This window comes from Amia ocellicauda, chromosome 4 (genome assembly GCF_036373705.1).
Source record: "Amia ocellicauda isolate fAmiCal2 chromosome 4, fAmiCal2.hap1, whole genome shotgun sequence".
Classification (NCBI taxonomy): Eukaryota; Metazoa; Chordata; class Actinopteri; order Amiiformes; family Amiidae; genus Amia; species Amia ocellicauda.
In genome coordinates, this window is record NC_089853.1 from 51107768 (window position 1) to 51124041 (window position 16274).

At 39.5% G+C, this 16274-nt stretch overlaps 1 protein-coding gene across 9 annotated transcripts in view; it reads right to left on the reverse strand.

The window, feature by feature from the left end:
- Nucleotides 1-583: 583 nt before the first annotated feature.
- pkig (protein kinase (cAMP-dependent, catalytic) inhibitor gamma) overlaps nucleotides 584-16274 on the reverse strand; it is an 84530-nt gene continuing 68839 nt past the window's right edge. For 5 of the 9 annotated variants that reach the window (XM_066702693.1, XM_066702696.1, XM_066702692.1 and 2 more), the window contains 2 exons: nucleotides 11183-11364; nucleotides 584-1792 (listed from right to left, as the gene is read on the reverse strand). In XM_066702693.1, the coding sequence (XP_066558790.1) occupies nucleotides 1707-1792; nucleotides 11183-11333 (237 nt within the window). In that variant the 5' untranslated portion in view covers nucleotides 11334-11364 and the 3' untranslated portion in view covers nucleotides 584-1706. The remainder of the gene's footprint in view (nucleotides 1793-11182; nucleotides 11365-16274) is intronic. The other 4 variants (XM_066702694.1, XM_066702697.1, XM_066702690.1 and 1 more) reach the window with 1 other exon arrangement.

Genomic DNA, 16274 nt, shown 5'->3' on the forward strand with positions numbered 1-16274 from the left:
GCTGTTTATTTTTTTTCCACATCTCTCCTAGAGTTTTTCCTAAGGCACATAACTTTACTGAATAATATTGACATAAGGAGGCTCCCTTGACTTAAAACTAATAATTAAATTTCTCTTGACTGCACTAACCCTAAAATAGTAATATATAAGACTACTATAAGACTACTTTTACCTCTACTAAAAGTGTTCATTTTTTATTACCAGTCATAATCCCAGGCAAGGGAAAGAATACTACAAAAAAGGAACTTTTGTGCAAACTTTTACAGCTTCCGAAAGGCTTACAAGGAATACGGAGTTTCATTATTAATGCAGTATAAAGAGGTTACTGGAAGAAACTTGAAAGGTTATGAAATGGTCTCTTTGAAAGCAGGAGCAGTTTTAGCAACAGTTGTGTTACATAAAAGAAGCACAGTGTAACGCAAATATTGTCTAGTTAACAAAACAGTTACACATGAGAGTCTTGTGGTACAGTTTTTAAAAAGTGTAACTAATCAAAACTTTGACCTACCTGTGAAACCTTTACCATACATCACATTATCATCTGTAATAGCTACTGACAAAAAATGAAAATTTTACTGGGTGGTTTGCTGGTAGGGCAAAGTTTTATTTGGTCTAGACCTAAGCAGTAGTTCTTTTTCTGTGTGTGACTTGTCACCAGAAATCACCCAAAAAAATCTGCATATTATTTTCTCCAAATTTGGGGCTTACTAGAACACTTTGAAATAAGACTTCCGACAACTAATATTAATAAGTTGTAACAAAATTGTTTTTTTTTTTAAGAACATGAAAATTAAAATGTACCTTTTGCAAATCTAATCTGGGTGTGTGCAGAAGAGGCAGGAAACATGACATTTCTGTGCTAGAAGAGAAAGACATCTAAATATTCAAACACAAGCTTGGATATTAATGTGAATATGTATTTTTGTTGTCTTTTTTATTTTTATTACTTTTGAATAATTAAGTTCTATTACAAACATCTCAGAGAAAGCATTCTGAAATAAATATAATCTCCTAGATTAATAGCATGGTTCATTGCCAACCAAATGCAAAGTTTTGTGATATTAAAGGCAGGTAAAATATGTTAAGTGAGCACAAAGTGAAACTAAACTAAATGTTTCCTTGAAAGGAAACCTGAACATTTATAAATGTATATATAAACTGTATATACAAAATTAGGTAGCCTTGTGGTAACAGGGAGAGGACATGAGGTTTTGTTTTCCAGAAAGGGTCTGTAATCTCTGAAGGTCTTTCGCTTGAGTGTTTCTGAAGACGTTGATGATATATGGTGTTCCTTTGTGTTTGGGAAAAAGGATTAGCAACCATCACTGTCTCTGTTCCTTGTACAGCATAGTGTAGAAAAAATCCATCAGGGGTCACAATGAAACATATGAAGGGGGCTGTGTTGTGTAAAAAAAAAAATGTGTGCGCGGGCGCCTTGGAAGTTACACCAATGAAACAAAAGCAAAACAAAGAACATTTGTCTTTAATTTGTATTGTTCCCAAGAATCCAATCATAGGATTTAAATGTTGTGTGTGTTGTGAATGCAAGTTTTCTGAAAGAAAATCATTCCCACTTTCAAAAATAATCCCACTGAACACAGTACAATCTGTGTGTGAAAAGTGTTCCAAGGGAATTCCTCTCCTGGGGGGAGTATGTGAATATCAGCACATCTGTCCAGCTGGTCGCTCTTGGGAGTGAACAGTAATTAAGAAGGACCCTCGCTCTCCTTTCCCTTCTGAGCCCCTGCTACATCAACTTCAGGGGGCAGAGATGCCGCCGCGGCCTCCCCTTCTGCAAAATACAACCATTTCACTCAATTAACGCAGAACATCAGAAGAATTCTGCACCCTGAAACCCTGTTTTTGCTCAATACAGATCAAAGTATATGCCCAGCACAATGAAAAGAAGGAAAAAACTGCTGAATGTGAAAGGATGTCAAAAGTAATCATTTAGAAACAAATATTTTACTTATAATTTCAACCCTAACAAACATTTGCTTTATAACAATAGTTTTAACTTAAACCATTAACTGAACAATAACACTATTTTGGCTCCTGCCACAACACAGAACACATTTTAACACCTCTAAGTTCGCATGTTGCATTTTGACTCCCATAAAAAATGTATTTTACCCAGTCCAAAAGACTTGTAATCTAACAAACTCCACTGCTGCACATTATAGTGCATACCAAACAGATATGCAGAATTACATATTAATCGTCATTAATTGTAGGTTTCAATTTTGTAACTGCCAGGAAACACTAGGATTCGGAGATGTAAGGACTTACAATCTTGCCCCAAGAAAAATATACAGTAAATTAATAGAATCAATACTAGGATACAATTGCAACAGTACAATTTTGAATCATTGTGATCTTACAGTAATAAAGAAAACCTTTAAAATGTTTGAAAGCACCTTGCTTTAATCAGTTTGTTTAAATTAATAGTTATGTTGTAGAATCCACATCATATATTGAGGCTGTTGTTTTATAGTGTCTGAGTACATAAGGGAAGTTAAATCTGGATTGAAGGAACAAGTGGTAGAGCATTCCAACTTTTATTTCACATGCAAAATCGCTGGAGGTTACTTGCATATCATATTATAATTGTGTTATAATTATTCCATTACAAAAACTCATATTTACATATATACACTATATATACATACATATATATATATACATACACATTATATACATACACATATACATATATATATACATATATATATACACATATATACACACATATATATACATACATATAAATACATACATATACACATATATATATATATATACATATAAATACATATATATACACATATACACTCACCTAAAGGATTATTAGGAACACCTGTTCAATTTCTCATTAATGCAATTATCTAACCAACCAATCACATGGCAGTTGCTTCAATGCATTTAGGGGTGTGGTCCTGGTCAAGACAATCTCCTGAACTCCAAACTGAATGTCTGAATGGGAGAGAAAGGTGATTTAAGCAATTTTGAGCGTGGCATGGTTGTTGGTGCCAGACGGGCCGGTCTGAGTATTTCACAATCTGCTCAGTTACTGGGATTTTCACGCACAACCATTTCTAGGGTTTACAAAGAATGGTGTGAAAAGGGAAAAACATCCAGTATGCGGCAGTCCTGTGGGCGAAAATGCCTTGTTGATGCTAGAGGTCAGAGGAGAATGGGCCGACTGATTCAAGCTGATAGAAGAGCAACTTTGACTGAAATAACCACTCGTTACAACCGAGGTATGCAGCAAAGCATTTGTGAAGCCACAACACGTACAACCTTGAGGCGGATGGGCTACAACAGCAGAAGACCCCACCGGGTACCACTCATCTCCACTACAAATAGGAAAAAGAGGCTACAATTTGCACAAGCTCACCAAAATTGGACAGTTGAAGACTGGAAAAATGTTGCCTGGTCTGATGAGTCTCGATTTCTGTTGAGACATTCAGATGGTAGAGTCAGAATTTGGCGTAAACAGAATGAGAACATGGATCCATCATGCCTTGTTACCACTGTGCAGGCTGGTGGTGGTGTAATGGTGTGGGGGATGTTTTCTTGGCACACTTTAGGCCCCTTAGTGCCAATTGGGCATCGTTTAAATGCCACGGCCTACCTGAGCATTGTTTCTGACCATGTCCATCCCTTTATGACCACCATGTACCCATCCTCTGATGGCTACTTCCAGCAGGATAATGCACCATGTCACAAAGGTCGAATCATTTCAAATTGGTTTCTTGTGTATACACACTCACCTAAAGGATTATTAGGAACACCATACTAATACTGTGTTTGACCCCCTTTCGCCTTCAGAACTGCCTTAATTCTACGTGGCATTGATTCAACAAGGTGCTGAAAGCATTCTTTAGAAATGTTGGCCCATATTGATAGGATAGCATCTTGCAGTTGATGGAGATTTGTGGGATGCACATCCAGGGCACGAAGCTCCCGTTCCACCACATCCCAAAGATGCTCTATTGGGTTGAGATCTGGTGACTGTGGGGGCCAGTTTAGTACAGTGAACTCATTGTCATGTTCAAGAAACCAATTTGAAATGATTCGACCTTTGTGACACGGTGCATTATCCTGCTGGAAGTAGCCATCAGAGGATGGGTACATGGTGGTCATAAAGGGATGGACATGGTCAGAAACAATGCTCAGGTAGGCCATGGCATTTAAACGATGCCCAATTGGCACTAAGGGGCCTAAAGTGTGCCAAGAAAACATCCCCCACACCATTACACCACCACCACCAGCCTGCACAGTGGTAACAAGGCATGATGGATCCATGTTCTCATTCTGTTTACGCCAAATTCTGACTCTACCATCTGAATGTCTCAACAGAAATCGAGACTCATCAGACCAGGCAACATTTTTCCAGTCTTCAACTGTCCAATTTTGGTGAGCTTGTGCAAATTGTAGCCTCTTTTTCCTATTTGTAGTGGAGATGAGTGGTACCCGGTGGGGTCTTCTGCTGTTGTAGCCCATCCGCCTCAAGGTTGTACGTGTTGTGGCTTCACAAATGCTTTGCTGCATACCTCGGTTGTAACGAGTGGTTATTTCAGTCAAAGTTGCTCTTCTATCAGCTTGAATCAGTCGGCCCATTCTCCTCTGACCTCTAGCATCAACAAGGCATTTTCGCCCACAGGACTGCCGCATACTGGATGTTTTTCCCTTTTCACACCATTCTTTGTAAACCCTAGAAATGGTTGTGCGTGAAAATCCCAGTAACTGAGCAGATTGTGAAATACTCAGACCGGCCCGTCTGGCACCAACAACCATGCCATGCTCAAAATTGCTTAAATCACCTTTCTTTCCCATTCAGACATTCAGTTTGGAGTTCAGGAGATTGTCTTGACCAGGACCACACCCCTAAATGCATTGAAGCAACTGCCATGTGATTGGTTGTTTAGAAAATTGCATTAATGAGAAATTGAACAGGTGTTCCTAATAATCCTTTAGGTGAGTATATATATATATATACACACACACACACACACACACACACACACATATACATATACATATACATATATACACTGCTCAAAACAATTAAGGGAGCACGTCATCATCACAGAATAACAATTAAACTTCAGGGATATCAATCTGTCCAGTTAGGAAGCCTAAGTGATTGATTCACAATGTCACCTGTTTTGGTGCAAATTAAAGTGACAACAGCTGCACTGGAGAGGCAACAGCAAGACAACCCCCAAAAATGGAATGGTTTTGCAGGTGGTCGCCACAGACAATTGCTCTCACCTTACCCTTCCTGACTGATTCCTCTCTAGTTTTGTGTTCTGGTAGTGTCCTTGTCACTACTGGTAGCATGAGGCGGTACCTGCAGCCCATTCAGGTTGCACAGGTAGGTCAAGCTCCTCCAGGATGGCACATCCATACGTGCCATCACAAGAAGGTTTGCTGCGTCTCCCAGCACAGTTTCAAGAGCATGGAGGAGATACCAAGAGGCGGGCCGTTACACGAGGAGAGCTGGACAGGGTCGTAGAAGGGCATCAACCCAGCAGCAGGAGTGGTCTCTGCTCCTTTGTGCGAGGAGGAACGGGAGTAGCACTGCCAGAGCCCTACAAAATGACCTCCAGCAGGCTACTGGTGTGCGAACTGTCAGAAACGGACTCCATGAGGATGGCATGAGGGCCCGATGTCTTCTAGTGGGACCTGTGCTCACAGCCCAGCACTGTGCAGCTCGATTAGCATTCGCCAGAGAACACCAGAATTGGCAGGTCTGCCATTGGCGCCCCATTCTCTTCACAGATGAGAGCAGGTTCACACTGAATTGGAATTGTTTTTTTTAACAAAATGTAACCCCGTTATGCTGGCAAACCCCTCTGGTACCAAATCCATGTGCATCTGTTTAATCCCATGTGTACTCTTCACTGTTGTGTTGTTTGCCAAGTGTTTGGTATCCCATGAAAGCTGAGACTCTAAGCTTTCTAATGATGTGAAGTATTCTCTGATGTGAAAAATGAGTTTTTTACACCCCCCCCCCCCCATTCTGAAATGGAGGGGATACTTGGTCTGAGCAACACACTTGTAGAGACCTCAAAATGTCAAGATGGAAAACTGTTTACAGTGTACTAATACACAACGATTTTACATAATTGGCTCTGAACTTCTGTGTGTTTGATAGAACATCAAATATATACTGGATTAATCGTTAGGTTGTTCTGAACAAAACAAGCCTATTTGCAAAGAAATCAGATCGAAACAGTGATCTGTGACCATCTGAATGAGAACCCCAAGCCCCCCCCAGTGTAGTAACACAGTATATAACTCTGAAATGTACATTCTTTTTCAGTTTTTGGTAACCTAAACTTTTTTTTAACCTATGGCAGTTTACCGCTTACCTTACTGGAAAATTCCACAGTAAAACTTTTTGAAATTCACAGTAATGGGAGACTGGTTTGCCAATGCGCTACTTAATTACATGTGCTTACTTATACATGTAACTTCAATCTTTTGAGAGGTGACCAGAGTGAGAATCTCTGGATGAAGAAGTCAAAACACTTTCAAAACACGGGACCATTTTTAGTACATATATTCCTGAAGAAGTGCACACGCACTGCAAAAAATACACCGCGGTCAAACTACCACACACTTTGAAAATCATGGTCAAGCTATCACAACTATCACTATAAAAAAATCACTTGAATTTTAGGGAACAAGGGAAATAGGACTGAAGACTTACAGCAGACAACCCTCAGAACCTGTACTGTTCATTTTAATACAAAATGACTGTAGCAATATGCAGCTACATCTCAACAAAGTCGGCACAGAAAAATAACAGTAGGGACATTCAAATTGTGCCAACTTTGGGATGTCATAACTGGAAAATTCCACATTGGCGGTGTAGGATTGGTATGACATTTGATGTTTTCCAGTCAGTTGGCACATCCCCTGTTCTAAGTGTCATTTGGAATATTTGAGTTTGCGGCCTATAAATAATTTCCCTCATTTCTCTGAGTACTGCTGGAAATATACCATCTGGTCCAGGTGATTTGCATGTTTTAAATTCTGCTTGTCCCTTTAGTACCTCCTCCTCATTTATCCTGATCTCTCTTAGGGTTTGACTGGACTGGTTTTTAACCTATGGCATGTTATCCGTTTTCTCTTTTGTAATAACCTCTGTGAAATACTCATTTAGAACATTTGCCACATCTTGTTCAATTTCCAAGATACTTCCATTCTTGTTCTTTAGCCATTTCACTTCCTCCTTTATTGACCTCTTGCTGTTATAGTATTGAAAAAAGCGAAAAAAGCTCTTTGCATTAGTTTTAGCTCCAAGAGGTATGTTTCTTTCCATTTCCCTCTTTGCTTTCCTAATTCCTTTCTTAAAATCTCTTTGTGTTTTGTTTAATCTCTATCCCTTTTGTATGTGCTATCCAACATTTTCTTAATTTTTTTGCATACTTCTATTAAACCATTTTGGCCAATGTTTTTTGGTCCAATTTGCTAAGTTTTTGGTACAAATTTCTCCTGAGCCTCAAGTAGTATATTCTTAAAATATAACCATCCATTTTCAACTGAATCTGTATCCAGTGTGCTCCCGTCTATCTCTTCTAAGTACTGCCTCATACCTTCAAGTTTTGCTTTTCTAAAATTGTAGACCATTGTTTTAGACTTGGTCCTTGTTTTTTTAAAAGAATCCCTCAAAGCTAACCATATTGTGATCACAGTTTGCCATTGGTTCTCTAACTAGTGTCCCTCTGACTATCTTGGTCATTTGAAAAGATCAAGTCAATGCATGCGTTCAGTCTGGTTGGTTCCCTGACAAATTGAGTTAGAAAGCAGTCATTTACCATCTCAACCATTTCTATTTCTGCTTCTGTAGTCCCAACTGGGCTTTCCCAGTGTATGTTTGGGAAATTGAAATCCCCCATTATAACATGGTCACGGCCCCCTTGAATGTAGCCTGGCCCCCCCAGCGGCTCCCCCTACAAATGGCATCAGGGCCCCTCCCTTGCATGGATGAAACCCAACACCCCCACCCCCCCACACTCCCCTCCTCTTATGTGAACGCAAAACATCGTCAGCACCATGGGACCCACCTACAGTTAACATTACAAGTACTGAAGGTACTGCCTGCCACCGGCCGAACGATTGTGAAACGAGGCTTGGGAGATTACACCTGCCAATGCACCTTCACTAACAAAAGCAAATAGATACACTATCCATAAATAGTTACCATCGGGTCAGGCTGAACTGATATCCACCCCATGCTGCAGAATGGGATGGAGGATAAGCACTGCCAAATACACTTGAAAACACCCAAAATCACATTTAGGATTAATTTGCGGTTTTAATTTGACATTCACTGTTTAGATTTGTCCACTTTGAAGCTCCAGTCTGATACCCAACACTGCACGAGGCACCCCCTAGTGGAATCCTTCATATTGGATACAATACATCCACAGCTATCACAGTCACACCTTTGAGGGATGTTATGGAGGCTGTCCCGATTTCCAGCACATAGGAAGCACCATTTGTGATGGGAGTTGCTGCTCTTATGTCACTCTCGCGAGCTTGTAATAAAGATTATATTTGCTTTACTCCACTTAATTAAAGAAAGGATCTTCAACTCCCTTCCCCTTTTTAGGTTATGAAACTTTACCAAGCCCACTATGTGTCTACAGGTATCTGACACTATGGTCCTGGGGGACTTAAACATACCAGGAAGAATTCTCACTGGCATGGTAGCCACACCTTGGTGGCGGGGGCAGTTCGTCACTGACAACACCCCTGTCGGTCTAGCACACAAGTTGATTGAAAACGTGATGAAGGATCTTCACAAGACCTTGCAGGATACAAAGACTGAAATAAAAGCAGGACAGTATGAGGTGGACATTGGAACAAAGAAAGTAACTGCTCTGGAATATAGTGGCTGGGAATGGGATGGAGGATTGGCTTTCGTCAGTTGGTTGACTGTAAGTCAAATGATTGCTGCTGGACTTTGTTTCCGTTTTATTCATCTCTATTTGTGTTGCTATTTCCAATCTCTCACATGCATCTCATCCAACATGTCCTCTATGCTATGGTCTGCCGGATAGCTGCTGGATAGCTGCTGGATAGCTGCTGGATAGCTGCTGGATAGCTGCTGGATAGCTGCTGGATAGCTGCTGGATTGTAATGTAGACCCACACTCACACCCATCGACACAACCGCTGTACACACTTATAGTAAGCACTTATACAGTGGCAAGAAAACCTGGATTTACCTGGATTTCTGCATAAATTGGTCATAAAATGTGATCTGATCTTCATCTAAGTCACAACAATAGACAAACAGTCTGCTTAAACTAATACCACACAAACAATTATGTTTTCATGTTTTTATTGAACACACCATGTAAACATTCACAGTGCAGGGTGGAATAAGTATGTGAACCCCTAGGCTAAGGACTTCTCCAAAAGCTAATTGGACTCCAGGTTAGCTGACTCCTGACTCCAATCAATGAGACGAGATTGGAGGTGTTGATTAGAGCTGCCCTGACCTATAAAAAACACACACAAATTTTGAGTTTGTTATTTTCAAGAAGCATTGCCAGATGTGAACCATGCCTCAAACAAAAGAGCTCTCAGAAGACCTAAGATTAAGAATTGTTGACTTGCATAAAGCTGGAAAGGGTTACAAAAGTATCTCTAAAAGCCTTGATGTTCATCAGTCCACAGGAAGACAAATTGTCTATAAATGGAGAAAGCTCAGCACTGTTGCTACTCTCCCTAGGAGTGGTCATCCTGCAAAAATGACTACAAGAGCACAGCGCAGAATGCTCAAAGAGGTTAAGAAGATCCTAGAGTGTCAGCTAAAGATTACAGAAATCTCTGGAACATGCCAACATCTCTGTTGACGAGTCTATGATGCGTAAAACACTAAACAAGAATGGCATTCATGGGAGGACACCATGGAGAAAGCCACTGCTGTCCAAAAAAAACATTGCTGCATGTCTGAAGTTTGCAAAAGAGCACCTCTGGATGTTCCACAGCACTACTGGCAAAATATTCTGTGGACAGATTAAACCAAAGTTGAGTTGATTGGAAGGAACACACAACACTATGTGTGGAGAAAAAAAAAGACAGCACACCAACATCAAAACCTCACCCCAGTTGTGAAGTATGGTGGAGAGGGCGTCATGGTTTGGGGCTGCTTTGCTGCCTCAGGACAGGTTGCTATCATTGATAGAAAAATTAATTACCAAATTTTGCAGGAGAATGTAAGGCCATCTGTCCGCCAATTGAAGCTTAACAGAAGATGGGTGATGCAACAAGACAACGACCCAAAGCACAGAAGTAAATCAACAACAGAATTGCTTCAACAGAAGAAAATACACCTTCTGGAGTGGCCCAGTCACTGGAGAGTCCTGACCTCAACCCGATTGAGATGCTGTGGCATGACGTCAAGAGAGCGATTCACACCAGACATCCCAAGAATACTGCAGAACTGAAACAGTTTTGTAAAGGGGAATGGTCCAAAATTCCTACTGACCGTTGTGCAGGTCTGATCTGCAACTACAGGAAAGGTTTGTTTGAGGTTATTGCTGCCAAAGGAGGGTCAACCAGTTATTAAATCCAAGGGTTCACATACTTATTCACAGTGCAGGGTGGAATGTTTACATGGTGTGTTCAATAAAAACATAATTGTTTGTGTGGTGTTAGTTTAAGCAGACTGTTTGTCTATTGTTGTGACTTAGATGAAGATCAGATCACATTTTATGACCAATTTATGCAGAAATCCAGGTAATTCCAAAGGGTTCACCTTAAGGAGAAAGTAGGAATGGAGGAGCTGACCACAACACCACTCCCATTGACTCAGAGGATGATAGAAGAGGGAAAAAGCACATATCAAGGAATGAGAGTTGATTTTTGAACTTGTATTTTGGCCACCAGGCATTCAAGTTATTTCAACGCAGGCGCCGACAGGAGTGACTGAAGAACTACATTTCATATTTCTAGAGTTTTAAAGCAGACTCTGTTTCTCTGTTACTCTTTGGACCTGGCAAGGGCTGACACAGCCTTCTCAACAGTAAATATCTGTTTGGATTGAGAGAGAGACTCCATAACCTCCTCCTTTGAAACACTGTCTTCATCTGTAAGTTGTTATGATTGTTTAGTGGGACTTGGACTTGTTTTCTCAGTTTACCTTCCACACTTACCTAGCACTTTTAGGTCCATCTGAGCCATGTCTTTGGTTAACTCGCTTGTCCCCACCACCGTCCCTTCACCTTTGATGTCAGGCACCGCATTCCTGCGACCAGTACGATCACAGGTGATAAAATCTGAATATGCCGACTCCACCTCCATCATCTTTTCATCACCACAGCTCTCATAACACCTGCTGGAGAGGGAGAGGGAAAGGGTCAATAAACAGAATGCAGACATCAAGCCTTTTAAAAAATATTCTTGACTTTTCGAATGTAGGTCCCTAATCAAAGGTCATGGAAGAGAGTTGGAAGAGAGTAGGGGGTTGATTTCAGAAGGGTTAGGAGTCAAAGAAGGCCGCAGTTATGTATCAGCCTTTGAGGTATACTTATTATTTATGTGTGTAACTGCATAATTTCAACCAGTAGGAAATTATCAAGCAAAACTCCACTCACACCCCTCTCTCCTTGAAGAGCAAGACAAGTATTGATTTTTAACTACTACTATAACACGTTGAAAAGTATAGCGTTAACTCCATGCAAACCACTAATTTCATTGCACAGCTCCTGGACAGTGACAGTCCAGCGCACAGTCAACAATGGGGCTGTCTGTTTTTATGGTTCTATGTGTGCTGGACCAGAACAAGTTCCTAACAGTCTTTTTTTGACAGAATGGCAATACATACATATATACACACACTGTACACCTGGCAACAGCAACCCTGACATAGATGAAGATATGCTGCAGGGAGTACCAGCTTCACACATAATTTGCCCCCCTCATACATTCTCCATTGGGCTGGGCAATTAATATCTCAATATTTTGAAAAGTTTGGGCGATACACGATATACAGTACTGTGCAAAAGTTTTAGGCAGGTGTGAAAAAATGCTGTAAAGTAACAATGTTAATAGATTATATTTATCAATTAACTAAATGCAAAGTGAGTTAACAGAATACAAATCTAGATCAAATCCATATTTGGTGTGACCACCATTTGCCTTCAAAACAGCATTAATTCTTCTATGTACACTTACACAAAGTCAGGGATTTTGAAGGCATATAGTCAGGTGTATGATTAAACTATTATACCAAACAGGTGCTAATGATCATCAACTCAATATACTCAATATATCTGAAACAGAAACAGCTGTGTAGGAGGAATACAATTGGGTGAGGAACAGCCAAACTCAGCTAACAAGGTGAGGTTGCTGAAGACAGTTTACTGTCAAGAGTCATACACCATTGCAAGACAGCAACAAGACACAAGGTAGTTACATTGCATCAGCAAGGTCTCTCCCAGGCATAAATTTCAAGACAGACAGGGGTTTCCAGATGTGCTGTCCAAGCTCTTTTGAAGAAGCACAAAGAAACAGGTAAGGTTGACTGATAGATAGGGCTCTCCACCACCATCAAAACACCAAATGAGGGAATGAAGTAAAGAAGAGCACCATTTATAAAAAAAATTTAATGGTCAAATTCAGTCCTCAGGCTGGGCATTTCATTTCTTTATTGCAAAGCAATTATAGGGACACAGACATCTTCATTCCCACCCCATATATGGGGCACTAGACTTTGAAGAATAAGGACACCACATAGGTGTTTACATCAGGTCTGTTCAAGAAAATGCAGGACTAAACTGAAGTGATCACAAACTATGAGCCACAAAGCTACAACCCCTACTGTACACATTACATTGATAAAGCAGAATAAATTGCATTTTTCACCTCTGCACATCTGCCTATGCACATATACTCACATAGCCAAAAGTATGCAGCTCGGAAAACCCTGTGGATCAGAATGCTATTGAGATCGCCTGAATACATTGGACTTAGGCACACATCAGGGCATGTGGTTGCTTGAATGCATCTTCCCTCTACTGAGGTCTGACCTGCTACATCACCACCACAGGCAATCTCATATTTAAAGTACCCTAACTACTGACAAGACCCTCCAAGTGTTGTCAGGACAACAAACTCCCCTACAGTTCTTTTCCATGTCCATAAGGTATTAAATAATTAAGATTAATACTTATTGGCGGGGGTGGGGAGGGTTACTAATGTACAATTGCACCATTTGCTCAACACTATGGTAGAGATCTTGTGTTGCCCTGCCTATCAATTTTGCCTGAACAATCAAAGTTGTTCTATTCTGTCTCTAGGGACCACAAGGAGATGGTAAGAGTTATCACTGTAATAAGGGAGAATGGTGTGATGGCAACCCACCTAGCTCCCTTCACACAAATAATGTAAAGTCTTATGCCATTAATATGTATGCATTAATCTAGGAATTTCAAAACTCAATGGCAATCTTCTTGCTCTCTTCCCCCCCCCCCCATTTCCTTTTTTTTTTTCCAATGTCATAATGAAATCATTAACCCTTTACTGCAGTAAGTACTGTTACTGTGAAGAAAGTCAATGGTGCTCTTGCCTGACCCAAAAAACACATAGCTAACCACCGAATGCGAGGCTTCCCATTTCTTTCAAATTAATTACAAAGATAATGCAGTGGTGGACAAAGCTTTTGCAATGAGAAAATCCAGAGAACCAAACCAAAAAATGTCTTCAACATATACTGACCTGTGCATTTTGTGAATTTAAAATGTTTGTTCTGATTTTATTTTTACTTTTTTTTAAATGTAATCCTTGAAACTCCTACTCAAAGTCAAGTCCTACTGAAGTCCAGATGTGCATTCAAAGATTAACCAGAATTTACTTAAACCTGCCATCTGTTCTCAGTTCCACCGTTAATTACGTATTGAAAACAGAGGACGAAGAGTTAAAAATCTCTGTGGAAAAGAAAGGCACCCTCCTGTTCTCTCTCTCGTCGTCTCCCAAGCAAAACATCTAAAAATGGAAAGCTCAAGTCTCAAGAAAGAATCTATGGAGGCCTCATTCGGTAGTCAGTCTTGTTATTTCCCCCTTTCATTATTTTAGTTTTTATTTGAAGCCTGTGTTAAAAATGGGTCATGTATTGTTGCCAAAAAATGATAAGACTATAGGGAACAAGTTTCGTGAAAGTAAAAACTGGAGAAATAAACGCTGCTCACAGCTTGTAGAGAAAAATCTGGAAAGTTAAGTCTTCAACTATGAAAAACAACACGCACACTTGGCTTGTGTAGGGACTATTTTTTGTCAACAGCACACATATCCAGTCCTCTGACTAAGTATTCCCCCTTCCCTAAAATAAGAGCAGTTAACAGTTTAAAGACCTCAGCTATCTGAAAGTACATAATTTTGGCTTAAACACTATGAAGTATTTATACCGTCTTTCACACTAAACTCTTTTATATGTGGGTAAGTGCTGTACTTTTAACAAGACTGAGAAGCAGCTATAGTAGATGTCCCGCTGTACCCTGAAGTATACAGCTCAGTTACACAGTTTGACTAAGCAGATTAAGCAATGCAAATTATCTCTTGACATTTATTTCTGCTGTCCCTACCTGCCCTTAAAAGTAGTAATTAGCGGAAATGCATGTCCCATTCTCAAACAATCATGGCGCTCAGATGACAAATCACACATGTAATAATTCCTTTCTATTAACAGGACACTTACAGAGAAAACCTCCTAAATTAACTTGATCTCAGCCATTGATACGTTTAAAAATAAAAAAGTTGTAGTTTAATGTATTCATATCCATAATTTGAAACAGGAATTCATTCAGTTACATAAATATTGTTTAGTAATGCCAACATAATTGGCGGGCCTTCATTCCCCATGGTGCACTGTGACCCCAGACACACTGGTTCCCAAAAATGTGTACTCAAATTTTTTCAAGTAACTGCTTTTTCTATGAATGAATAAATACAATTTAAAGCTATGACCGATTGGTTCATTGGGTTCAAGAAAATCTGCAGCAGAAAGACCAGTAAAGACAACAACCAAAACATAATTCTTTAGGAACAGGTTTATTTATTCATGAGCAAGACACCTCAAATATATATATAAAAAAAGTGTGTTTACCAGTGACAATTATATAATTCTACATGTATTTTCATGTGAGCTACTCCAGTACGAGATTTGTTTTTTTCATTTTTCATGATGCTGATAAGAATTTTACACTGTCACCATGCATAAACAGTATCAAATGTACTGCAGTTACTTAGTAATTAACTGTTGGTGAATATTGCTTTATTATTTTGATTATGCCTACTTTAAAAACAACTGTTGAAGGCAGTACTTCCCATTAATAATAATATTCAGCCTCTGATTAGATTCTCCAGAGATCACCTCCCACAATGAGGCATACTTACTCATGCTTGCTCAGGGATCTGTGTTGATTCTGATTGCCTGTATGTGGTTCTCTGTTCTTGTTAGCATTATAAAAAATGAAAATAGTATAAATTTCAGTTTTCCACAGCACCGAATTTTGTGAAGTTTATCAACCCTTTGCAAAACTAAAAATGTGCTAACAGACATTACATTGAAAGTTAAACTTGTTGATTGGTCAATAATTTGGTTAAAGCAATGCAACATTGTGACGGCACAAAAAATACATTAAAAACCATAATGCCACAGAGCACAGGGTAAATAGAAATAATGCAACTGTTTCACAGTACCTAACAGCTAGCAACTACATAGTCTCAACATTTAAAAGAAGCCTAATCCTAGAAGAACATTCAGCCACAGCTACGGAAGTGCAAATCAGTATTTGCAATAGCAGTAACATTAGTTTTTCTAATGTAAATGCCTTTATGTTACATTTACTGAGGCCAATATCATAAAATAGACGCACATAGAACACATTATTATGAACAAGCTAATTTGGGCCTAATTTCCTTATACTTAATTTACATATAGTAACATCTTAATCTTATTGATAAAATAACATCCCAGTGCCCATCCTACTGAAAAACAGCAAAATGGATTAAATGTCTGCAATATATTTCAACTCTGAGTTAATAATCCATCTAGTTTTATTATCTCCATTCAGGGAAACCCAAGATATTCCAGATATCAGAGGAGGCAATCACAAGCTCACAAAATCATCCACTAAAGATAATGTGGAGTTGCATGAATCTGCAAATTGCCATGTTTGCCAGCTATTTTTCAGATTTGTACTGCCGTTACCAATGGGATTTTAGCTGTAGCGTTTAAAGAGGATCTGC